The 27,504-nt window shown below is 35.4% G+C and overlaps 1 protein-coding gene across 3 annotated transcripts; it reads left to right on the top strand.

The window, feature by feature from the left end:
- The first annotated feature begins 270 nt into the window (after positions 1 to 270).
- On the top strand, positions 271 to 26,361 carry LOC113502399 (folliculin-interacting protein 2). 3 transcript variants are annotated; one of them, XM_026883956.1, is made up of 13 exons: positions 271 to 597; positions 3,917 to 4,106; positions 8,019 to 8,131; positions 8,993 to 9,168; positions 9,712 to 9,822; positions 10,232 to 10,386; positions 13,040 to 13,164; positions 13,992 to 14,132; positions 14,774 to 14,923; positions 20,765 to 22,263; positions 22,499 to 22,625; positions 23,137 to 23,248; positions 23,677 to 26,361. In XM_026883956.1, exons 1-13 carry the CDS (start codon positions 527 to 529, stop codon positions 23,881 to 23,883), a joined length of 3,177 nt encoding a protein of 1,058 aa, XP_026739757.1. In that variant the 5' UTR covers positions 271 to 526; the 3' UTR covers positions 23,884 to 26,361. The 3 variants fall into 3 exon arrangements, with proteins under 3 accessions (XP_026739757.1, XP_026739758.1, XP_026739759.1); XM_026883957.1 differs by lacking the exon at positions 271 to 597 and adding an exon at positions 615 to 913; XM_026883958.1 differs by lacking the exon at positions 271 to 597 and adding an exon at positions 920 to 1,132.
- The last annotated feature ends 1,143 nt before the right edge of the window (positions 26,362 to 27,504 follow it).

Here is a 27,504-nt window from a genome sequence, read left to right as displayed (position 1 = left end):
TTGGCTATACCCACTTTTGAATAATATTTACGAATCCATATCGACATTTAAAATAAGAGAATCATGCTTTAATTACGTGTCAAGAAGCAAAATAAAACAACAATTATAGATGGCATTATCATCTTTTATGATCCAACAAATTTTCACATATTCTGCGTAAAAAGAATCATTGTGTGTTGTCTATGACATTTCCCTGAACAGTTTAAGAAAATGTTGAAAAAATTATAGCTATGATACCGAAGGCCGAAGCATATTAAATGATGGATACTTTAAATAAATATAAAAAACGGGAAATGATAATATAATCAATACTGAGGATTCTCTTGGCCTTGACCTTTCAGAAAAGTAAATGGTTCTGGTCTATGCCAAATCATATGACTTTTGCACGTGATCTGACAGATTATTTACATTTATTGAAATCAAAGTGTTTTCAAAGTTTTAAAAACAACATTTTCTAATTAGATTTGCGATAACATGTTAAGAAAGTCCCGCCATGAAAAAATAGTGAAATGTTACGTGTGACGCAATGGCATTATTCGACAAATTGTTTTCTCTCAAGAGAAAACTTGATGATCGCGATCCCCGATACCGCGACAGGTACGTCATGATAAAACGCTTTTCATTCATTTAATTCTATTTTGAGTGGTGTGGCATGCAGTGGTGGGGTTGACGCACGAAGTGTTAACCCGTGCCGGGAGTCAGGTCTTGATGAGGGCACTATGTGGACCTTCGCGTCGCAGCGGTGACGCACGCCAGTCTGGCTGCTGGCACTGTGGCAGTGCAGCTCGACGAGCATGTGATGACTGCGCGGGGCGCGGGCCGCGGGTCGCGGGCGTAGGCGCACGAGCGATCACGTCACTCTAAGCGAGAGGGGCGGGTCGCGCTCTATGTTTACTTATTATTTACATGAGATGTAAGTTAGTACACCAGCACATTCCACCGCTAGCGGACGCTCGTCCGCCAAAAATCGTAAATCGATGTGCATTTAGTGTAAATCTTTATCAGTGGTTGCATTTGTTTGATCAGTGAGTGCCTATGACACAGTTTTGTTACGATAAGCTTTGCAACTTTGATATTTTGGTGAGCAGCTGTGAGGACAGCTGATGTGACTATGAAATAAAATGAAATTTAGGTAACAACTGTTTACTGTGTTTAGTCTTAGGCAAGAGGGCTGGTTGTGTGTAGAACAAGATTATGTAGTTCTGATTAATGATTAATATAGTTTATAAAGTAGTTTGAAGCAGTTCAGTCCTGTAGAAACAAAGTAATCAGAATCACATTCTATTTAAACATATTTAGAATGTTAATGACAATGATGAGTTGATTTAGTGTCTGTCAAGCTGACACATCTAGACATTATAATATGTTGATATCGGTGTTGGAATATAAGTGGCACTCCAATGCACAATGTGTGACTGATTGTGACATAGGAAAAGAGAAAGTTAACACATTGTTTCCTTTGAGCATTTCTTTATATAGCTACCGTGGAAAACTATTCAAATAAAAAAGTAGGCTTTCAAATGTTTTGATGGACTTTTGAATATTAAATTACTGTAAATTGATACATAAATAGAATTATAATACTGTATATCTAGTAGGAATCTAATTTGACTAATGTGATCTGTTACTAATTCAAATTGTTTTTGTCTCTTAATATCTTAATCAGCTATAATCCGTTCTGTGATCAATTAATCTTAATTTAATTTTAGTATCCATCTATCTTTCTTATTCTATTATCAGAAAATGAATAGGATTATTAATTTGTTTTTATTATAGCGTTTGTCTTATCTAATAAGATTTTACATCATTATAATGGTACTCACATTGGTAGATTTCTTGGCATGGGGATAGTTATCACATTATATAAAACGTTATTAGTATAAAAATTGAATAAAGCTTGTCTTTAGTCTTAAAATTTTTTAAGCTCTATTTTTTCCAAACTTAATTTGGTTCTTACATATTATTCTTTATGATGATCTGATATACCAGTTATGGTATACTGAAATTTTAAATGATTATTATTATTTTAAAGACTAAATCTAATTCCTTTTTTTAGTTATCAATGGTAAAATCTGATCTGACCATATTAAAGGCTGTATTTAAAGTTATTTTGTCATCAGATAAAACAACTTTATTTAATTTATTCATACTAATTAATCAATAATTATTATCAACATTTATCTCCAATAATAAAAAGAATCCCATAACACTGCTTTGAACAAAAAGCCTCAGAAATACTTTGTCTATTTACAAACAACCTTAAATTGAGTCATTAAAGTTTATTTTCGCAAATCACCGTTAAACAAAAATATTCTAGTTTTCATTCATATACAGATAAAGGTTTTAAACTCAGCTGTGAGTCTTAACATCAACAAACTTTATGAACGCAAATATTTTCTGGCAAAGTAGGTGTGTCAGTAATCATGTGATAGAGAAGATAAAGAGCTATGAAATTCATGTGGCTTCTATTAATAAACTTTTATTTTTAATTTCTTAATACTTAGACTACAATTTCCGCATTGAATTTCACGTGACTATATTATGTCCACCTCTCTTTTTCACTTTTCTACCTACTAATTATAATTGTAGTTAGTTTCCTTATCTATACTAAAAACTAGTCCAATATTAACCCTAGACAGGTCAAAGACCTCCTCTCGTGCAACAAAGAAGCAACCAAAATTTCCCGTTTATTGCCCTCAGTGTAGTCTTTTATTTTTTTTCTAAGTACCATCATGAGGTTTTTTCATTAATCTTAGGGACATTTACATTGAACCGTAAATACGACATTGAAAATGTCACATTGATGTTTGCTCGGGATTTGAACTCGCAACCTTGAGCTTCAGTGAGCTTGTTGACTCTATCAGTGATGACAACTAAAACTATATACGCTGAACGCAAATAATGGTCAAAACGTCAATTTCGTCATCACAGCATTCGCGTCATGACAGCCTTGTATATCCCACAGTGAATACGATGTTTGAAAAAATTATCTAAAAATTTTTTTTAAAAAATGTCCCTCGATGTCATTCAAATAACTATCGTTTTTTCGATCGTTATAGTCTCGTTCATATTCATTTTAATTTCACCTCTAGACTCGTGCAAATTTGTTTTATGTATAAAATACCTTGAATTTTGAAAACTTAAGGTTATGCAAAGATGACACATTCAGGTTGTCGGCTTATCGTCGCTTGTCACTCGTCTGACATTAATTGCTTTAAAGTAGAGCTTGGTTTACACTCTTTGTCATAAAACTTCGAGACAGTGACCTACATAATACATTAATTAAACAAAAAAGGTTTTAATATGCGCTTCTGAATCCTTGATCAAGAAAGTATTAAGATGTCCTTATTCATGGCCCTCTTTTCACACTTTCAGTCGCTTGAGATTTAGTTTCCATATAGTAAATCACTAAATCTGATCTCATTTAGAGATTCCAATAAGCCATTGTTAAAGATTCGTCATACAGACAGTGAAAACAAAATTGGCATGCACATGCTTTATTCGTGGGATAGGTCAGGCATAATTTAATTAGCCGTCGAAGTTGCTAATACGTTATACATACCATCAAGTTGAGATCTGGACACAACCAGCTTCATAAATATCAGTATCGAACTTATGTAAAGAAGTTATGGTACTGGTCTCCAACCTAATCCTTCTATCAGTCTATGTATGAAACTTGAAGTTGTTCTCAAAAAGGGAGCAAGAGTGATCTTTCAATATTAAGCATTTCAACCGATGATAAATGCGTGTGTCATTTTGTAATGGATCCTAGAATGAATAAATCAATGCGTGTCGTTTTGCACCTTACTGCACTGTATGACAGAAGTATCTTCTTGTACTTCACGACTTCTACTTCAGTTGTCCCATACAAATGACTTCATACCAAAATAAGTAATCATGGTATCTTTTTTCGCAGGTCTTGTCAGATAAATCCGGAGCAAGTGCGGCTGCTTCTATTCAAAGAGTGCGATTGGAGAGGCAGGAAACTCCTTTTCGATTCCGCTGCAATACAGAAGGTACCAGCTGGTAAAAATGACAAGCCTTGTGCAAGACCGTCTGATGAGGTGCCGTGTATCGTGGAGGTATCCGATGGATTCAAATATCTGGTAATTTCATGACTTTCTTCTAGTTTGTAACGAGTTGATGGGAACTTAACTGCTGTTCCTTTTTCCAAATTTGTTCTTGTTAGTCCTTTTTTGTCGTGTCATTTTTGAACACTCTTTTAGGCCCTTACACATATTATTATTAGGGACTTAAAATTTTGACGACGATACTTAGAATGAATATGGAAAGAAATGTTTGGAGACAACAAAAATACGCAACTGCCAAGAATATACAACTCATTATCAATCTTAAATGGCAATGGAAGCAACATTAACGACCTATTTCCTGTTATTTTAATTGTCCACTCTGTCTACTGTTTACCGGTAGATGTCTACGGGGAATTGACGTAATCAGCTCGTTGGTAGGAAGTTAAAGAAAAACGCTGTGATGAAGTTAAGTCTTATACTAAGCAAGAACATTTTAAGTAGGGCACGCATAAGTAGGTTAATCTGTAATAATATAGATAGAGTGTTCTCAATGACATTAAGTCCTTGTTAACGGCGTTGCCTTTTAGGTCACTGCACAATGTGATTACGTAGACGTCTTTTCCCATTTCGTTTCCTTTATTCGTTACACGTCCTAACAATAAATTAATGACGATGTTTACTTGTTTTTTTATTTGAACAGTATGATTTATGGCCTCTTTCGATAGTCAAATACTAATGATAATCAGTCTCGAATCACGTTATCAAGTTCGTTGCTCCATTCTAGTGTTGCTGGAATTTGTAATCCATCAATGGAAATCTAAACACTTAAGATTAATAGATAAGTATGATTCAGACAGACAATACCAACAATTTTGGATTCATAATAGCGATAGAATCGTAGTTCTTTGTATAAAAGTCAAGTAATTTGCTTTCTAAAATATTTCGTTCAGAAACATTGTGTTATAAGCCACACCAATTACAATCTTATTACATTTTCTGTTCTTGAATAATTTGTTTTGTTCCAACAGTTCTTTCAGTGGCAAATTAAGATGATCTATTGGATACTAGATTTTTGTTCAACACACGCCTACGTTTATTTAGGCCATTTACCTTAGCGTGTGATAATCACAAATTTTCCAACCGGTTTTGTCTACGGCTTCTTTAATATCTGCTATAGTTTCAATTATCCATTCTTCTTCTATTTTGACATCCTAAAGGATCTACTATTAAATAGATTAAACTCAATTAATTGATTACAAGTCCGTCCCACATCTTAACCCACAATAACTATAACAGCTGTTATCAAAACCTATATAACTTTTAGAATCTCGCTAATCACAAATAGATTTACGAATGACTCCGAATAAACATAAGTACCGGTTTAAAGAATAACAGAGATTCGTTGGATAATAATATTGGACGCGGACTTGAGGCACGTGATTACCCAGCTGCTTACGTTACCGGCAACACGATGACGCGACGGAGGAACCGTGCGATATTAATCATAGAACAGTTAAACACATTTGATATTGTGAAACTATTTTCATTTAATGAATGTTTGGACTTTATGTTGAATTGGTATTACGATCCTTTCTTTCTTGTCTTATATGTTTGGAGATAGCGAAAAGCTTTTCTTTTTTTGGTTTTCAATTGTCCAGTTATCCATCGTTTGCTTTTTTTCAATAGTCACTAACTATATCTCTGACAATTCATACACCCTTTCTTCGACCTTTTCATTAATCACATCTCTCATTAAATTCTTATGATTATCAGTTTATCTCTTATCTTATTTCTACTTGGATTCATTTCAGCTTGTAATCATTCGCTGTTGGGTACAAAGTTCAGTTTTTACAATTCTGCCAGTTTCTATCCACTGATATTTGCCTTTTGCGATTCTCAGAACATTATTCTTATTATAATCAATGTCTACGTCACTAAAATCAATGTAGATTGTTTTCTTTATCATTGTTTTGAAGTGGTCGGTTTCACTTATCGATAAGATACCGTCTATTTTTATTACATTTCATCGGTTAGACAATCGTGTTGATATGACGTCACGAATCATGTGAAGTAGCAGTTGCTACTTGTAGAAAGCTGAGTTCAAGGACTGATAGCACTGAAGAAAGCCTTGTAGTAGCCATCACATCATGAAGGTTATATACGAGTCATGCTTTCTTTTCCTTCGCCCCTTTTTACATATTTTTTTTTCTTGCGTACTTTGAAAACGTTATATGTCTTATTTCACCAACTCAAACAATTTACTCAAATAGAATATCCTTGAATTCAACTCAGCGTCCAGAAACGGCTATAACCCATTTAAGATTCCTTCTTATTTATAAAACAAGGCGCCCGTACTTGCTCAATAAATCTTTCTGTCATTGTCATAATCTTGGCAATATAGACCCATTTAGCAATAGCCTAATGATGTGAATTTAGATTTACTATGACAGATACGTAATTATTAGTACTTTCTAAATCCTTATAGATACGTCAGAATATTCATTTCAATCGGCTTAAATTTATCGTCGACAGAGCTCTCCATGTTGTGACTAAATACCGATAAAAAAGCTTTATTTTTCTCGATATACGGTATCAGTCCACATGCACTGAACGCTAGCGAACCTCTTTTAGCGATAACAGTTTAAAAATATTACAACAATTGACACACGAAGCGGTCACAAGACCGACAATTCATTCTACATTATCACTGGACCATTCTAAATTTAGATCACTTAAGATGTTAGCCTTTTCGATTACAAAGTGTGCAGTAAGTGGGACTTATGTGCGCGAACTGTAATTTTAGCTGGATTCTAATTAATGGACATCACATGTCCCATTATGGTTGTGACAATTGTTTCTCTTCTATATTTACTTTTAAAATCCTCGTGTCACATGATGTGTTGTGGCTGATACGCTCCAGGCGTTGGTTAGAGCCGGTCTAACTCGATGGTTATTTATAGCCGTTATTATCTTAATATGGAATCTAAATTGGTGTGTTCCGTGCGGGAAATGATTTGTGAGGGTTGACGTATATTATTTTATGACAGTTATTTTCAAATAATACGGTTTTGTTTGCTTATTGCCTTTAGCATAATAAGGTAGCTTATACGTTTGCCCATTGTCCAAAATCAAGCCAAACTTGTTACGTCAAATAAGCGCGTATTAGACAACGAAGGTATCAATAAAAGAGCATCGAACTTCACTTGTTAGTGTTTATATTTTTGGAAAATATTTATCACAGTCGTGTTGCGTACGAGTGGGCGTAGCTGTGAATATACTATATTATTTTTAGTTCTCTTTGACGTATTTGGTCGTACGATGTTTGTACCCTCAGGCCTCACCTGTCATGTAGATCATCGTCGCTGATGAACGAGTGGGCATTCTTTGCAGTTGCGAAGGTCAAATAGTACACGATGCCCTTTTTAGTTTATGTTGCGCATTATTTTTGTGATTCTTTGGTTTGATTTCTGTACTTCAATGTCAAGTAAGGGTGAAGGTATTGCGAGTATTTATTCATTCAAAAGATAGATTTGTAAAAGGACCAGTGGTGTGGAATAATGTTTGGTCCATATGGTTTTCAATGGTAATGGATATTCTCAAAAGATTTTTTTCCTTAAAATGAAGATACAATTAATTGAGGAATACCAGACATACAAGACGTGCCTATATTTTAACGACAGTTACAATACTTATCACAGAATGTATTGTTTCCTTACGATAACTTGAAATGACTCAAAGTGGAAATACCGATATAATACCTTATATCTTACATCTATTCATCTACACTAATATTATTCTTAACACTGAACTGGCTTGTCTACACATAGTATGTATTATTTTAAGAAGTGTCATAAGTTTAGTCCCATTATTCAGAGTTTTGGTGAATACCTGCAGGTAGCAGAACACGCTAGGCTACTCACTATGATTTTTCACATCCCTTTTAACATTTTCAATCAGTTCTATAACAATTGTTTTTTTGTCTCGTAGTACAAGGGACCGGCGGCCGACGCGAACGTTCTCGGTGAGATGATATTCGGAGCAGTCGCTATGAACTACAAGAGCGTATCATTGAAAATCCATATCATGGATGAACCAAGAAGGTAAGGATTTTAAACCTTTATATTTTTATAGGTCAATACATATTGTGATAGCAAACAGGTAGTTGAGGAATTTGAATATCGAGTCTGAAATATAAGAAATAAATCGGTTTATTTTTAATTAATCACGTAATTTAATCATAAATTATGAGTTCATTATCTCTGTCTACGATTGTGAGGAAAAAAATATTGAAGATATTTGTTGATTTGACAGCTTAATTATATTTATAGTACGCAAAACAAATGTTGTCATAAATCAAACGTAATCATCTTATTACGACCGGAGTTTGTGTGATTTATGTATTTATTTGTTAGGCTCACGCCTCGTTTCATCTTCATAATTTAATTTATGTTTTTATATAATGACAAATTCTTTAGGTACGGGATTCTAATTTTTATAGATGTATTATGTAAGAGTAGTATACATTTTATGTAATGTAAGCTCGTGACCGCGGTTCACATTATTCACAGACACATGCCGGGTATAGCGGCGTAAGTGGCCTAAGCTCGGTATCTCGGGATTCAAACTCCGTATGATATCGTACGAACTTTCAATCGTAGAAAGATCATTCTCCACGCTTCGACAAAATGAGGAAGACTTTACTTGTCGATTCGGTTTACTCAATAAGAGTCTGACTCCACCCACTTTCTCGAGGAGGTCAGTTTCCATGACGTTGACGCCTGAACAAAAAACGGCTGATTGTACCCCAGATCTTTGAAGAAACTTTGCGTTTCTCGTGCTATCTCTATCGTTTTAAGAAAGGATATAGTGACGGATTGACATTTAAATCCCCTTAAATTCACTTAAATGCGTCTAATATTCAGAGGTAATTATCATAATATGTAATATGCATTGTTTCCTAGGTTGATGTGCACGAAAGTATTTTGTGTACCATCGCGGCGGATCACACGGGTTGTTAACCCAGAGAGGAAAGACGCCAGTGGTTGTGAGGCGGGTGACAGGTCCAAACCGCTCAGCGTTCCCCTAGTCAGAGAAGAAGGAGTATCGTTAAGCTTCTCACTGGATAGAGGAGACTCGGGTATGTTTGCATAGCTAACTTAATGATTTACAAGGCTGTGACGGTCATATGACCTGTAAGTTGTTCATTCTCTACAGCTCAGGGCTCACTCTTTACCAAATACCTATAGACTAATTAACATGGTTCTGTAGATGTATGATCGTGTTATATCGCTCTCTCATCACATTAAAATAATCACATTTGTCATTTATATATTTAAATAAATACATACTAATGCGAATTTAGTTCTGTGATTTCATCGAAGGACCAAAATTTATCAAATTGGTCCTTCGAGGCAATCTGTCAGCGACGGTGGCATTTCCCTAATTAGTTAGTTATCAGTATAATTCGAATAATTTAATCTACATTTAATTGTTTTGTTGTCTGTATTAAGAGTGATTTTATTGATTTATCATTAACCAACTATGTTATTTGGTTCCGCTTAATTAATTTAATTGCCAGCTTAGAAGAAATTGAGAAAGACAGCTTAAGTATTATTCTAAAGCGGCCTTTTAATGTCGGTCTTATGGTTCTTTACGGATATAAACTTACTATTTGTTTCAGGTTATTACGGGGACTATTCTCCATACAGCAGTGTCGGGTCCACGAATGATTATTTCTCAATGTGTGACATTTGGGAAAGTAATAACCAAGAGGAGTTCTGCTCATTTCATTGTAAGTATGCAAATTGCTATACAAATTTGAGCCGTAATTGATGGCCATTAAGTCGTAAAGTCCACAATAGCATGTCTAAACTTCTATACATAAAGGACAATGCAAACATTGAGTATTTATTGTCAAACATAAAATTTTCCGATGTTTAAATTCTATTCTCGTGACTGATAAACAAATAGTTGAGTAAATACAACGTTTACTCACACCCTGTTATTATACTATAAATAAGCAGTGTTTTCTGTACTTTAAATAACTCTCTCCAAGAAAGAAGAAGTTCATCAACAATTTTGGTTGACCCAATTTTTCCCACCCAAAAATTGTTTTGTTGTATACTTAGATGTTGTTGTCTGAAGGTTAAGGAATATTGTTATTATTTATACATTTACTAAGTAAATCGTTATTTTACCAGTACCACCGGGCAGAAAATTGAGTTCGTCAAGCAACGGTAGTTGGCAACGCAGAACCTTTCAAAACATGGCCACTCGGTTTGACCTCGGACATCAAAGTACCAATTTGCTCGGAGTTCCCGCACGTAACAGCAATGTTGCCGGTTCCGATTCACAAGTAAGTTATTTAAAGTGTGTTCTTTTGTTTTTGATTCAGTTTTTTTATGTATCAGCGTTTTGGATGTATTTCTACTGGTGAGGGTAACGATAATTTTGTGAGTTATCTTCATGATAGATTTTTAAACAATGATATCGTAATAAAAGCATTTTCCAAATCTGAATGCAAATTGCCAATCAATCATTGAAATTGTCATTATATCATACTGCCGCAATACATATTAGCAGCATAGCATATAGCTGCAATACTCCGAAGAAATACTAGTGTTACTGTAAATCTTGGTTTAAATTGATAAAAGGTTCGTGTGTAAACTGTTATTACAAAGTACATAAGAATGAAAAGATTGGCTGTCAGGTTAAAATCGAAAGAAGAATGTATGGAAAACAAAAAAGTACATAAAATTTGTTCAATAAATGTTTTCTGAGGAACAACTTTACAATGAACTGACTGCCGTTTATCATCCGAAAGCTGTTCTATTTTGTTCGTCTTGAGAACATGGGTTTGCACTAAAAGTTGCAGTATATATCAGATAAAGTTACGAGAAAGACTTTGTCTATCCTAATCTTTTTCCAAGAAATTTCATAGATAATATTTATAAAATTATCTTACAATGGAACAATCCGTCAGTTTGAATAACTGGTCACGTCAACGTAGTGATTAAATGGAAATGTTGATTATCAAATTGCCTTATAGCACGCACGTAAAATAATTTTATTCATAGAGAACTTCTAACACGACTTTTTCGTTAGGTAGAAATATAAACTGTACTGTAAGGAAACAAAAAAAGTTGACGCCACATCATTTTAATTCGGTTATCCTTTATTTTTTTCCTAAAAAAGTCAAAAATAAGAAACCATTAATAGTTCACAGTTATCCTAATTGATTTCATATATTACTACCCTATCGCCTGTCACTGAAAGGATTTAATCCTAATCCATAATCTCACTAATTTCAATCTACAATCGCATTTCTCCGCAAAAACTTCTTTGGTCGAAACCCTCCAAATGATCACATGCCCAAATTGCCCAATAGCTTACATCTATCTCCCAAAGCTCCCACTCATGACTGACAGGGATAACCTCATCGGTAATTTGTTTACAAACAGCTTTATCGGCGTTATCATAAAGCGCGTGATACACGTCACATGATTGTCCAGGCTATCGTTCAGTCATGTGAGCTATTATCAGGACAATGACAGAATAGTAAACTGTAAAGGTAGTTAATAATTGCACACATATAAATGGATTTGATAATGAGTGCGTGTTGATATACGGTAGCTGTTTGAGTGTGAGGGATTTTCTCGAAGCTTCCGTTTGATTCTACCTTATGTTGTTGAATATTTAATTTATTATGAGATTTGTGAAGCATGCACCAGTCATTCGTTTCCGGGTTTTCGTGGAAGATGTTTTAAGCTAAGAATTTGATTCGTCTAAATATTTCTTACGTAGATACGGTGTAATGTTTTGTGGTTAACCAATTTGTACGCGTCGATCTAATGATGTGTACACTTAGGCCTGCCGTCGCGATGTTGAAATGTTATTATAAACTTAATCTACGTTGTTTATATTCTAGAAGCTAATAGTGTATTCGATTCCAAGATATATAAAGAGATTCATATCTTTGCTGCATGTAACTTACTTTGGTCCGTTTAAAACTTTTGTATATAGGGTTAAATGGTTTTATTCGTTAAATCATAAACAAACTATTGAACAGTTTTGTTTAGGAATTTAATTCTTAAGTAATAGCAAAAACAAGAAAACCTTTGTGTAGACAATTCATGTTAAATGGCTACTGAAAAGTTTGAAAACTGATACTAATCTATATTAATGTATTAATCCTAGTTGCTTCTCGGGTTTTGTGTAACATAAGCCGGTTTCAAATAGAAAAATCGTTTGGTCAGTCCTTCAGGTCATATGCTACATTAAAAATCCGCTTAGCACCCTCATTTCATAACTCAAATGTTGAACAAAATGGCGATACTTCGAATGTCATAAGGATCTACATACTTTCACCACACGCCCAAAACATATGTAAAGAATATGGGTCAGATCAATATTGCGTTAACATTTTACAGTAAACTCGTTCTGGAAAATGATGCAATAACATTATTTGTACAGTTAGCCGAATTCTGCTTGTTATTGGAATTACGAAAGACCCAAGTAGTTATTTATTTTACTGCAAAAATTAGGGCGACTTTACAATGAGTATTTTTTCATCTTGTTAGGAAAAAATTGTTTCATTATCTATTCATAATCGCAATGCTATAAATCTTTCATCATAAATCTTGTTCAATAATGACACGTCTTGAGCATTTTACAATTTTGGTCAGAGTAACTTTAATTCAAAGGAATAACGTAGAATTGGCAGCAAGTTCAGAGAGGCCCAATTGTTGAAAATGCTTGCCGAACCAGCAGAATGATCCGAAAGGGTTACCATGACCCAAATAAATAATTAGCAAAGAAAGGAACATGGACGGGTTCTTAAAGTCTGATATTCTTTTCCGTTCAGCCCAAAGTGGGATCAGACATTTGAGCAATAAAAAAATAATTGTCATACAAACTTAATGTTTTTTTTAAGTTTCACCCCTTATACATCACCCCACAAAGACTAAAGCAACAGTACCATTATTCAGTAGTGATGTACTTTTCACCAGCTGTACCGCAGCAGTACGACGAGCGGTACTAGTGACAGCATATCGAGTACGGGATCTGCGATGGTGCATCGGAAGAACAAGCTCGGTCTGGCCTTGTTGATCAGTGCTGCCGATTCTGCGCAAATGTGAGTACGAATTCTGGTCGTTTGGTAGTCAGTTATTAGAATAGTTTTTCCTCTTACGCACAATGGACATTCTTGTACGTACTACAGCTACGTTCGGAAAAGGGAGCCCCTTCGTTCGGGAAAGGTTTTCCTTCAAACATGTAATAACTTTTTTTTCTTGTACTTTCTTGGGAGGCTGGGTCCTTTTGGCCTCAGTATTTTTTTTATTTTATATTAAGTTGTCAATTTTCAGTGTTTGAAAAGTAACCTTTATCCATGTTAAAAACTTCTGATTTCTTAAATGGTTAACTTAATATATTTTGTCATTCCCGAAACTAAATAAGAACTACGAAATTACGTACTGTCCCTCACTGATCCCAAATGTATGATAAACAGTTGCTACACAAAACGCATTAGTTCACAATATGTAATAATACTTAATACAAATATCTTACAAGTAACCTTGTTACGAGAAAGGATTTTGTTACTTATTTGTGAAGTTATAACTTATTATGGACGGATGAGTCAGAAGGTCACGCAACCACATAGTTAGGTACAGTTTTTGTTAGGTGCAGATACATACGTTTGGATTACCTTGTCAAATCATAATTTATTACTTGAATTTTCTATAAGTATGTACAGTGGCAAGGCAATTGCAAAACGTTGATATTTCTAATTTAAACAACAATGTTTTCTAGTAGTCTTCTTAGTTATTCTTTAGTTATTTTTCCCTTACTACTGTGGAAGTGAGATGGAGCTCTACATTACGCAGAGTGAAGTCTCGCTCCCACAACGCTTACTATTCACAAAAGTCATGCCAAAGTTAAATTGTTTCTCCTCACCACTAGCGACGTGGTGCGGCGATGTCTGGAACATTCTCCGCAACTGCAGACCCTGGTTTGCCGGTTGAGGTTGGCGACGCTGACGGCCGGCGCGACCGGCGGCCGAGTGTCTACCTTGTATCGTGCGGCGGAACATGCGGCCAGATGGTAAGAACTGTTAGTTTGATGGGTTAAGATGTATATGGATGAGTTGAACAATAATTATTTTTATAAGGGAACAGGCTTGTGAGGCAGTGGGAAAATTGCCGGCTGGTAATATTAAATGTGGATGTAAAGTTGTTCAATCAGAGGTTACATAGAGTATTCTGTTAAATTTATTCTAAGTACCGTAATAAATCCAACTGTATAGTTCAAAAAAATACAGAGGCAGAAAGTAGGCTTTTCAGTATATCAGTAAGACCTGTTAGTCACTTTTCGACAACCTCCGTGGTCGAGTGGAGTACGCACCGTTTTCAAGGTGTCGCTAGCTCTGAGGTCCCGGGTTCGATCCCCGGTCGGGTCAATGTAAATATTCACATTTCTAAATTGTCTTGGGTCTGGGTGTTTGTGGTACCTTCGTTGTATTCCATAACACAAGTGCTTTAGCAACTTACTTTGGGTTCAGAACAATGTATGTGATGTTGTCCGCATTTATTTATTACTTTTGTTTTTCACTAGAATTTCAGATTTCGGATTACGGAAACAAAAATAGTCGATGTTTCTTTTATTCCGACTCCTAGATCAGAGAACAGTTTGAGAATATATGTCTGTCTGTCTTTCTGAATCATTGAATGTAACTTCCCCAATAGGTTGTCGGATCTGGTGTACGGGCCTCGTCTCCAGCCGATGTGGTTAAATCTAGTCACGGGAGACTCTCGGAGCTCCAACAAGTTAGCCGAGTCGCTGCTGTCCGATCTCTGCTCCGTACTGACCCTGGGAGACACCAAGAGTACCAATTTGTAAGTATTAGCTTGTTAACTGTTGATGATATTTATTGGGAAGAGAGTGCAAAGATGGCAAAGATCCTTTTTACGTTTAATTTTCTTAGTTTCCTTAAGTTTTGGATAGTATGTATAAAAGAAAGTATATACATATATACCTAAGTGTAAGAAGTCTTAAGAAGCAAATCATTTCAAGAATTATCTCATTTGTATCATATTGTATTTTTTTATATAAGAAAGCCAATTCTTTTTGCGTTGCGTGTTGAATAATTGACCAATCGCGAGCTCGTTACGAAGTTGATTGGCCACAATCAATCAGACGTAATAATGTGTCTAGGGGAATAGAAGAACAGAAAAGATTTTCGGAAAAAATGTTAGAAAATTTTCATCTCAGGAAAATACTACTTTTCTATAGAATTTTATTTATTTTAAAACTTTACTAACGTACGTAGTCCGGTCGTAAAACTAATCCCTATTACAAAAATAACCTATTATTTGTAGTATTCTCATACCCACGCAAAAGTATGTATGAATGAAAAATTGGGTACGCACTCTATTTGCTTTCGCAAGCGTAAATAGTAACGAGTAACGAAGTATTGAAATGAATCAGGTCATTGCGATATCAAACTTTATTGTAACCTCCTTATTATGAACTTCGATTACTGGCTAGTGGAGAGACCGATAAATATGTAGAAGAAAAGGAAATGAAATCAGCATTTAGACGGGCCATCTTGGTTTACAACTCAAGTGCGTATCACTGGATATAAAGTCAATGAATGATATTGAAATACTTTTACGGATTTTATCGCAGTTTAATTTTAGATTTTAGTTCCCGATGTTTCGACACCTCTGCAGGTATCATGGTCACGGGCATAGTGACAAATCTAAGAAACCTCAATGAATGATTTTGAGACCTTTCAGCTGGCAGCAACTGAATGCATAAGGCAACAGATCTTTGTGGTGTACCGTGGGAGCTGTAAAAGGCTGAGAAGATGGAATGAATTAATAGCAAAATCCATGTTCTAGTTGGTCTCCCACGTCAGGTGATCATAAATATAGACAGCATATGTTTTTTTTTTATAAATATTCTAGCTATTGCCCGCTAGGCCGCCCGCTACAAATCGAAAGTGATCCTAGGGGAACCTAAAATCGGGATTGATTTTTGCGTGAAAGAGGAAAAACCGTCCATACATCTATACATACAAACTTTGGCGTAAAAACTACTTCTATCCGATGTATTAATCCTGGTTATACGAGTATACTGAGCACCAAGTTTCGTCTACATCCGTTTAGTGATTTTTGCGTGAGAAAGGAACAAACATCCATACATACAAACTCTCGCATTTATAATATTAGTAGGATCTCATGGCCTCTTTGTCTGTTTTTGCCTAAAGCTGGTGGTCGATCATCATAAACTGTTATTGCACTTATAGAAGACGATCTTCGTCTAAAGTGCTAGACCAAGATAATCAATAAGTACAAAGGCCAATCTACACGAGTACATCGCTGGCCAACTTTCCGATTATCAGCACATTCGAAAAAAAAAGTTAATTGTTCGTTCTATTTTAGATAATCGTATAAATAATCATGATATAAGCGAGTTCATTCTTCGTTTTATTGGTTCCTCTGATGAGTCAATTCCTACACGTGTCTGGCTAGACTGGGCTACGGCTGTTTTCATAAAGTTGAATCTTGATAAACGTCTAGATATTAGGAAGATCGTAGTTCTTGCGGTATTCTTGCCAATGTTTGTGTGGTTAGAATAGACTGGTTATTTCTTTTTGATTTTTCTTGTAATGAATGTGAAAGTAAACTAAAACTGATATGCAGATAAATGATATTTTGTAAAATAAAAATGATTTGTTCACATGCGATTTAAATCAAGAATAGGTACATGTTTTTTCTTGTATTTGCGACGTACGGTCTAGATTATATAACAATAAACCAATCATCATCATCATCTCAGCCTATAGCTGTCCGCTGCTGGACATAGGCCTCTCCATATGCTCTCCAGCACGACCAGTTCACTGCCACCTGCATCCAACGAGACCCAGCGGTTTTCACCAATAAACCAATAATAGGTTTTAAACCTTACTCTACGAATGCGGTGCGAAATGTTATCATTTTAGAGCTGGCAAATTTTAGCACATTTTGAATATTAGCACATTCAGACAAAAACAATCTATTCAAATATTTGTTTTGATGGAAATAGAACTGTAATGATAGAATGTAACACTGATCACACTCCACTGTTGAAAATCCACAGATCTAAGAAATAACAAGCGAGTCTGTTTGAGTCCCCTCAATACCTACTAAACCAATTCAAAGTACATCGACGAAATGTCGTTAATTTATTCGCAATAGAATCGGTTCGAATTAGTTCTGAACATTTTTTCTATTCCCACTTCAACAGCCTAATAAATTAATTCCAGACAAAGAATTCCGCTTTCATTAGTCAAACGATAGGTCGACAGCGGCCAATTAATTCTTTGCAAGCATATATTATTCTAGTTTTAACATACCAACAAGCCAACACTTTCTCACAAACAGCTGTCCTTAGTTCAATTATTTTTATCTTGATTTAATGGCAAGTCCGATCACATGATGTTAAAATTTAAACAATAGAAAAGCTTCTGTATTTTACGTACGTTGATAAATAGATTCGTATTTGTAGAACTTATTAGTAAGACAGAAATGAAACACGATTGTAATTCACGTCACGATTGTACTTTTAGTGTACGATAATATGTCTGCGTGAGGCCCTTTTTTGTTGCCTCCCAATCTGCTATAAAATACGCCAGTATTATTGTTTAGAGTAAAATATATGACAAATCTTCTATAAAATTTTAGATTTTCAAAATCTTTTATGAAATACTAAGTTACAAAGTGCTTATAATGCTGTTTTAACTTCAATATTGGCCTACCATATTTTTTAGTAAATTCTGTTATTTATTTATTTTCCCCAAAACGAAAGCTTTGTTACATTTTGTTAAGTCTTATAAGTTCCAAGTTTCTGACTGTATCTACATGAAATCTTCACTTATTTTTTACCTAAACCAATTAGTTACTACATTTTACAGTTATTTTACATTTTACCCTGTTAATAACATTCAGTTTCCGACAGTACATACAAACCGTCACCCTTTTTGTTTCTAGTTGCTCAACTACACGTGAGGTCGGCGCAAAATAAACGAATGCCTTCTATTAAACAATTGAATCGCATTGTTTCGCGATAGTTACAACGGCACAATACATGCTATACGTTCTGAACTTCTGGACACGATTTAGGTCACATACGCGTTAATGTAACTAGTATTTATGCATTAAGACGAACTATTTTATGTCTGGTTGCTTATCGGGCAAAAATAGGTACCTACTTAGATTTTTATTCGTATGATTCACAACCTCAAACTTGCGAAAATGTCTATTAACTGCAGACAAATCATATGTATATGTATAATACATGAGAATCTTACGATAAATGTTCCTAAAGGAATAAACAAATAAACATCTAATTCGTAAAATGTATTTGACGTAAATTGTAAGGATTATTCAATACTATCAAATTATAATATAAATATTATATCTAATCAATACATTAGCAGCTTTCAGATTAGCGACCACGTTGTGCACGATTATGTTGATAAAAAATCATTCAGTACTATATGGTTCTAACTGAAATATAATAAAGAAAATAATTGTGATAATTTTGATCTCCATGTTTGGTCACGGAAGTTAATTTTAACAGATACTTGATAATTATTAAAAGTAAATAGTGCATAATACATTGTAAGTGCCCAATATCACGTTTTACTATTTGAATATTCAATCTGTTCGCAATTTTGAGGTTGAAACCTTTTAGAAATTTAGAAAACAGTTGCTCCACATATTTTTAATCCGTTTTATACTTTGTATCCTGATTTGAAAATTCCTATTATTAGTGAATCCACAAACGGAATTGCGTGATCTATGACCATCAAAAAACTTCGATGTTCGCGGTACCAATCAAACACGATCAAAGTTAATAAACTGTCAAAGTAAAGCTTTTAACTTTATCAAGTGATAATTTCTAATGAATCTCTGTAGCGTCAACGCTTAGAGCAATGTCGCTTGTCACAAGGTATTAGACTAATCTCTATTTGAATTACAAAAGTTCCGTTAAGCAAGCGAGGTACGGTAATATACGAAACATTGTGGAACGAACAATGCTTTTCCAAACGTGACTGTGATTTGTTAGTTCTAACAAATATTTCGTAAAAACAAACTAGGAGTCTCATTATAATGCCAACATTTTGGTTACGCCAGCAATTTGTAATGGCGCTCTTGTCACATAAACTTTTGTAAGTAATAACCCGACTGTCAAACATCCCTCGACAGATACCTAAATCAGAACAATTCTTCTGCTAATATTTTATTATTTCCTATAAAAATTCACGTGAAACGTGTAGGCGATAAAGAAATATTTTACAGTAGCTCGTTCGAAATATATGTCGGTACTCCGACTTGATTTTATAGCTCATCAGATAACCGAGCATAAACATTATCACATGATCCCGCCAAAAGTTTCGAAGCTACATTACATTTACAAATATATTAACGGTGTTTGTTTTAAATATAGAAAGCTGTTTATTGATGGACAGTACGGAGTTACCGACTAAGAAGTTTTTAACACAATGTGCTTATACATTAAATACACTATGAGGTCATGCTTTTTAAGATGAAGATTCACTTGTGAGAAAATTTTACTGGTCAGTTATGGTATGTGTTAGAATATTCGCACGAGAATCGTTTTTTTCATATTAACACATAACATTCACGTGTGTGATAATTATTTGCCTTATTTGGAGACGGATACGCTTTTATTTGCAATTGCAATACATAATACGAAATGATTATAACCTTTGGAATACACGATTCAAAATCTCTTAACTCACTCTTTGACAAGAATCATCGGTGAAAATCATAATTTTGTATGACACTATAAAAATTTATATAAACCGCAAAAAAATTAAAGCTGACAAAATAGTTTGTAGTAAATTCATTCATTTATTTATATTTCGCTTCAAACCGCTTTTCACCAGCGCGACAATTATGTAAGACCAATAAATAATCAATCTTGTCTCCAGACACGCGTATTGTTTAGCCGTCTGGACCGTGTCCAACGCCGATTAATGACAGAAAAAAAAGAAAAATCTATGCATACATTTTGGCGCGTTTTCTCACTGTACAGTGTTCAATTTTCAACAAGTGTGAATGGAAACGTTGTCTGTTTTAATTTTCGTTGGAGTTTTCGAAGTTAGCAAGTATACATGATACTTTAAAAAGTTATTTTCGTACGTATACGTGTTCCGTTCCCTCACGTGATTCCTGATGTTGTTTTTTAATGGTTTGACGTCGGCATTTACAGTCTGCCTGACATTGTTGTGCAACCGTAGGTCTGTGGAAGACTTTGCGGATGTAGATATTTTGGCTATGACTTTGGCAGTTAATGTTTTCGGATAAGATTTACCAAGCACTAATTAAAATTATAGCGAGAATATTTTCATTTTTTTTTATTTTGAAATTCGAAAGTTGCCCAGATTTATTCAACCTTTATCTTATAATTTATTTAAACAAAATAAAACGTCCCGTCATTTTAATATAAGGAATACTGAAATTATTATGTTTTAGTTTGTTTACATATTTTCAAGGTTCTTTTTAATGAAATTAGGAATCTTGTTAACAACTCACTAACATATTTCTACAACGTGATTATTTTACAAGTTGAGTTACACTAATCGTGTGCTGTTAACGAGCGAGCCAAATATTGATTAGCTGCGGTCAACATTTGCATACTAACGTGAATCATCCTCGTTACAGTTTCATCAGCACGTTACTGACGCACGTGCTTACCTACCACCTGGGCTGGGTCGCGACCGTGAGTCCGTACGATACTGTGGACCACCAGGCGCGGCCACAGGACACCGCACCAGACTCCTGCAAGCCGTACAACGCGCTTTGGGCCCAACTCAACGATCTCTGCGGAAGCATCGGCTTCCCACCCCGCACCGCCCGAACCATCATCACCGGTACCAAAAACACGCAATTCCTCAACAAACTCCTCGTCGTACTCACCTACTTCCTGCGCTGCGGTGACGTCAGAAGAAACGAGTTCCATTACCAAAGCACCAAACTCCAAGAAAGCAAAGTCGTTAGTGTTACTCCCGAAAGTGCAACCCTCAAAAGGACCGCAACACACGTGAACAAACTAGCGCAGTGCGAAACTGAAAGTTTAACAGTGCCGTCAGTGAATACTCAGAACAGTGATAGTAGTGTCAGTACGTTAGCGGCTAGCGAGGTCAGTATCAAGAGATCGTCCACGCTCGCCAACCTAGGACAGAAGCTCTCTAATAGCACTGAGTTCTTAGCGAAGGATTGCAGCTCGACAAGCGACCTCCTGGTTACCAACCAACTCAAGAGGAACCCGACAATGATATTGTCGTTGAAGCCCTCTTCAGATTCTAGTCTAAATTCGTCGCTTTCGGAGAACGAAACAGAAGAGCAAAAGGTCGTGTTCGTGCTCGGCGATAACGACAAACTAGTAGGGCTGAAAAACAAGTCGGCTGGCGGTAAATGTGTAAAGAAGTCTTCCAAAGTCAACAACGAACCCCTAAACCTTGAGACACCTGAAGTCACGACTGATTCATGTACAAAAGAAGGCTGTGAGAAGGACAAGCGGGCTGACAGTCCGTCAAAGTGCTGCGGGCAAACGCTTCAACATTCCAAACCTATCAAACATTCCGGTTTTAAGTTCGAGTTCGATAAGTACCCTCAGATAGTCACTAATTATATGAAGAGCAAAAACTTAGAGATATTAGATAGACATTATATCGGGAAACCGGGGAATTTGAAGCTGGACAACTTCCAGTTTGACCCGACGATCGTGCCGCCGATACAGGAGGAGAGGTGCGAGACTTGTGTCAAGTGTCAGATGATGGAGTCCATGTTACAAACACCAACCAACGCTTCTGAAATGGAGTACATGAACGACATCCCGCGTCAATCGGAACCGCAGTACGCTAAGGCGACTGTCGTGGAGGAGGTAGCACCTCATAGAGAAATGTCTCCTAAGACTTTTGTTAGACGGCAGGAAGAGAATACTGTTGTTGTAAATGTTAAGGAGTGCGAGGAGGTCAAGCGGCCTGAGGACAGGCGGGTAGGGAGGCGAAAGGAGAAAGATAGGGTGGTGGAAGTGAAGCAAGTTTGTGAGTTCCCCACGGGAGAGCTGCAGCCGGCGCACGCGCAGCCGCGGTCAGGCTTCGACGGGTCGCTGCTCGGCGCGCTCACCGATCACTATGTACCTGATTTAATTTTACAAGGTATGTTGATATGGTCTTTAACTCATACATATAATCCCCCTCAGTAATGTGTAATGACTTCAATATTTGGAATGTAATAATAATTAATATCATCTATTTGATGTGTAGTATGCATATGAATCTCATGTCGGTCGGCTATAGATGACGGATACTCAAAGAGAAGTCATAATAAATTCTCCTCGTCAACGCTCAATTACGGGGGGATGTCCTCATGATGAGTATTAAACATTTGCAGGAACTATCGCTAAACCAAATGCGTGGGAGAGTGAGCTGCGGCGGGACTTGGACCTGACGTCATACCTTAGCAAGACGACCGACTCCACAGTACAGGCTGTCGCTATCATTGGAGACATCAATAACTGGTAAGTATTTTATTAGAACAGTATAGTCTATTGTATACAATATGCTACGAAGAAAAGATTTTTGTGAAAATAATTTGAACAATAATCTTTGAATGTAAAAAATCTGTATGCATTAATTTATACTAGTGTTGTCCTCAAAACCAAAGTAACAAAAAATAGCCGTAGGATATTCCTTCACAGTTAGTCAGTATTTCGCCAAACCACCCACGCTAGCTCATACCGTGATGATCAAGCCTCAAAACCTAGTAAGCCTCAAAAGCCAGTATTTTAAGATGAGGCCTGTTGCCATTGGGATGTATATAGGCTGGTATTAACAGATATTTTTTGCATGCTGTCCCTGTCACTCTTAAGTGCTAAACAGAGATTAAGATCTATATTATAATTTGCTCATTTCGACAGCCATGAAATGTATTTTTCGGTTCTTTCTATTCTCCGTTTATTTAAAAGTCAATCTGATTCAATATAAAAAATACTTTTCCCACTCCTACATTTAAACCTGTTTGTTACCCAGGCAAGTGCGCGTAGTAGGTGGTCAGAGCGGGTCTGGCGGTATGTCGTCGTTGGTGGGCGCCATGTTGGACACTCTGCCCGCTATGTTCCGAGCTCGAGTCCCCGCACAACTTGTAAGTAGCTATTACTTTAGTGAGAAGGATATATAGAGGGATGATAGAGCTTTTTGACCGATAGTCCAACAGAAACGCCTAGTAAAAATAGAAATTGAATGGTTTTCAAGCTAGCTAATAAAAACAGAAATGTTTACTATACTTTCGGATAGGTAGCACTGTATCATAAGTGATTTGTATTTGTATCTCATATATTGCTTTCAAGTCATTCGAATGATTTGCTTTTTCTTTAGTAGAACCCGACTATAGTCGGTATATGATCTTATATTTACATATTTTCTTCATGACATTTACAAAAAATGTCTTAAAACCCCACATACCCACAAGCTTTTGTATAATGTTTCCTAAGTGCAAGAGTCTATAATAATTAAACCCCCTATAAATTCTCCACAAATACTAGGTTCTAAATATATCTTTCTCCATTCCAGTGCATTTCTTTCTTGGAAGGCAAGTTGCGGGAATTCTGCGTCCTCTCCAAGACATTAGCGGACATGCTAATGTCTACCGATTTCTGCGACATCGCCACATTAACTAAGTCTCTGAACATCGACGTGAATGACGTACCTTTACTGCTAGCAGTCGCTACCACGCACACGCCACAAGTAGCCACAAGATACGGACTGAGTTATGGATGACAGTAGTAAATGTTTTTCTGCTAATCAGATGTTGGTAGAATAAATTACTTGTTTGTTTGAGCTGGGTCTCATATAGATTACTTGGTGGTCCAAGGAAGGAGGCCCGGACCAAGTTGTTAGTTACGCCTCATTCGTAATGGCGTTTTTTTAACGTCGCGGTTGTAAAGCTTTTTAGGCGTTCTTGCTCCGTTGTTGACAGTGTTTCCTCCGTATATGCGTATGCAAGTCATATTACTACTAGCTTTAACTAAAATCTATTTTGAACATGTTCACTCAAATGAATGAACTTGATTAAATGTTCAAACTACAGCGAAAATTGTGCATTGAAATTATATATCAAATATTTTAAAATAAATGTCGTACGTAGTTATGACGTAGGCTTATATAAAAGGGGTAAAGGTCAATCCGAGATAAAATATAATTACTCCCTTGACGTCACTCATAGTATTTGAGTGTGTCATTGCACTGCGTAGTAAAATTGCGTGGTAAAATTCCTTGTCAATGTACCAAATTTATTGTTGGTTTTGGGAATTTATATATCCGGTATTTAGAAACACGATTGTGTGACGTCAGGTTATTTTGCATTGTCTCTTGTTGGCTATGAAAGATTCATGGACAGGGAGTGGAATTTTGTCGGTGTAGTTCAAATTTTCTCATCATATTTGAATATGAAAATGCGTTTCAATTATTATGTTTCAAAACATTACTGTTTCTACTGTACATTATATTTATACAATCGACATTTTCTTAGGGTTGTGACATAAAAACCCTACGATCAAAACGTCTAAATATATAAAAATAATTCTGACGTCACATTTTACACGTGTTCAAGTAAACGTGAACGTTACTTTGTTGTTTAGCTTCGCACATGCATTGGCTGTCAACTTTAGGACTTGACAGGATTTATTACGCTGTTATTAAAATATATTTTTTTGGCAACTACGACTGTCATGGTTTTTAGAATACTATTTTCTTATATTGAAGCTAGATGAAAATGAAAAAAACATTTTCATGTTTCAAGTAACTATTCTACTAGAATCTGATTAAGTATCGTTATTAAATAACATTGTCTATATTCCTTAAAACATTAATAAGGAAACGCAAACATTTTATTATGAATAAAAATGAGCTAAAATTTAGCATTATATTTAAACATGTAGATGCTTCACACTGTCGGTAGATGGCACTGTATTTCTTATAAAAGTAAAATGTTTTTAAAATTAATTAGTGGGCAGCTTGGAGCGTCTAAAAGCAGGCTTTTAGTGGCCTTGGGATACTACCACTTCTTCAACAGTCTGTTGCAGTTGTGTAAAAGAGATGCCGCACTATGCTTAGTAGCGTGCTTTCTCTCTTCCACAATTCCGATAGATTTAGTTCAAAAAGTTGTAGTTCCTTTGCGCAATCGATGTCGTGTATTGATCAGACAACGTTGTTAAACGAAATTAATATTATGAAATGCATAATAAAAAGTATTAACGAAAATATACTTCTTGCCATAAAAAAAAAACTATTTGATATTTGACAAATACGTATTTTGCTATTAAAAGTTTTGATTGGAAGTATAATTTTATTCATGTGGACGCATTGCGCGGATCTGTGATGTTTTATTTAATTGTTTAGAATGGAATTATTTGTATTATACGTATTCGCTGCGGGCAAAGTCCAGGAAACGATTAGCTCAATATACACCGGACGAAGAAATTATATAATTATTATTTAATATTTTGGACATCGTCCAGTGTATGCTGACACTTTACTGGACTTTACCCACAGCTGTATCTATGATTGTGATAAATCGTGAAATATTATTGGAATGTTAGTTTAATGTGATTTGAGATCAGTTGAGGTTTTAAAAAGCCTATGTATTGTGATAGTCAATTAAATTTTATAAATTTATTTATATATCGATGGCTCAAAAGCTATCGGAGATATTTACTTTATATAAGTTGCGGTGTCGATGCACAATATGTTCAGTTAGCATAGTCAACACTGTAAAGGTCTTTTTGGCAGCTGATTATAGAGCTGTTGTATTATGGGCACTTCAATCGAATATGAACTCTATTTTCAGTTCAATAATGATCAATTTCGTATTCGATCCCTTTGAAGGTTTATGCGAATGTGAACACCATTGTTTTGAGAATAAAGTTCATTTTCGAATGAAAAGCTCACATAAATTTCTGACTCTGTTCCATACATAGGTAAAATAAGTATTAGAAACATTCAATGTTCTGCTAGTAATCGCTGCTGAGACTTAGAAAACTGAACAAATAATCAAGACTAATTATAAAATAATTATAATATCCTTCACAAAAATAATACTCATCGACTTTATGATTATAGTAATTGGGAATATTTTTGCCTACCAACATGTCTTTAAGTAATATTATTACAGGTGTGGAAAAGAGACGGCGCTCTACATGAATGCCCTATCTCGCTTCCTCCACTGGACTTTTATTTCTTCTAAGGGATGTCGGTAGGTCTTTTAGACACGAAACTCTGTGTTAACATTCCATTGCGTTTTTTGATATCCGCTTTTAATAGTAGTTAGTAGAAATGGCGTGATGGAGGTGTGGGAGTTTCGTGTTTTGTTCTGTCGGTAGCCAATCATTTGATATCTGTATAGTACCACTTAATGTATTTGGAATCTTAAGGCGAAGTAATAAGTTCTATATTGCATTGATATTAACATTCGAGTTTAGTCGGCTCTTACGAGAATTGCCGATGTCAAATTATAAAGTGGTATTCGTTTTTGTCTAGAGAGCAGCACCAGTGCGAAACGAAAGGAACGATAAAGTTGAACTTTAACGTGTAACGTTGTTCCTTTTAACTCAATAATGTTGGTAGCTGGTGTTAGTCCAAATTACAAAAGTGAAGAAGAATTATAAATTTGACATGTTCAACGCTCCCCTTTTACTGTCAAAATGTTTGATCACATAAAGGTGATTTCCATTGCCTAAGAAATTTATAGCAAATACTGGTACGATACCAAAGTTAAGCGACTTATAGAAACAAAAATCTTGATGAATGACGTACTCCAAGTAATAGAGCAGGGGTTGTGAACATGTTTAAAATTATGAAAAAGCAGAAGTTCCTGTGGTTGGCGATACCTGTATTACTATAATATTTAACATATCCGTCTGTAGCTATGTCTATCTACTATTACCTGAAGCTATTTCTGTACCTAAGTACCTTGTTTCGTGGGGGTCATATGTATAGTTATTTTTTAAGTTCTCATTTTAAATGTAATGAGTAATAATTTTTTATACTTTAATCAGATAATAAATTATTTTTTTCATATTGAAAATGTGTTATCATTACATTTCATTTCCCTGCATAATTGCTGATAGTTATATTATTTTTTTTCTGACAAAAGATCAACGCCATGAAACAGTTATAATTGATTTATCCAAGGTTTAACATTTTTATCATTCAATTTTATTTAAAACGGTAACTATTTAAAGTCTCTATAATATACTTGTGTAGCAACGGAAAACTGGTAAACTGAAGGTAAAGATAACAGCTATGAAATGGCCATTGTCCAGTGACATATATTCCTCGCCAATACCAAACAAATTAAAAAAGTTTCACCACTCAGCTGGTCAGAAGTAATCATCATTAAGA

Source organism: Trichoplusia ni, chromosome 17, assembly GCF_003590095.1.
Source record: "Trichoplusia ni isolate ovarian cell line Hi5 chromosome 17, tn1, whole genome shotgun sequence".
Lineage (NCBI taxonomy): Eukaryota > Metazoa > Arthropoda > Insecta > Lepidoptera > Noctuidae > Trichoplusia > Trichoplusia ni.
The sequence above is the reverse complement of the archived record's forward strand: the minus strand, read 5'-3'. Positions and strand labels throughout refer to the sequence as shown.

Bases quoted from the DNA above. Each gene is read 5' to 3' on its own strand.
- LOC113502399 (XM_026883956.1), top strand. From the start codon at position 527: ATGGCATTATTCGACAAATTGTTTTCTCTCAAGAGAAAACTTGATGAT. The intron at 10,387-13,039 runs GTAAGTTATTTA...ACTTTTCACCAG, and splicing joins TTGCCGGTTCCGATTCACAA to CTGTACCGCAGCAGTACGAC. The intron at 22,264-22,498 runs GTATGTTGATAT...AAACATTTGCAG, and splicing joins ACCTGATTTAATTTTACAAG to GAACTATCGCTAAACCAAAT.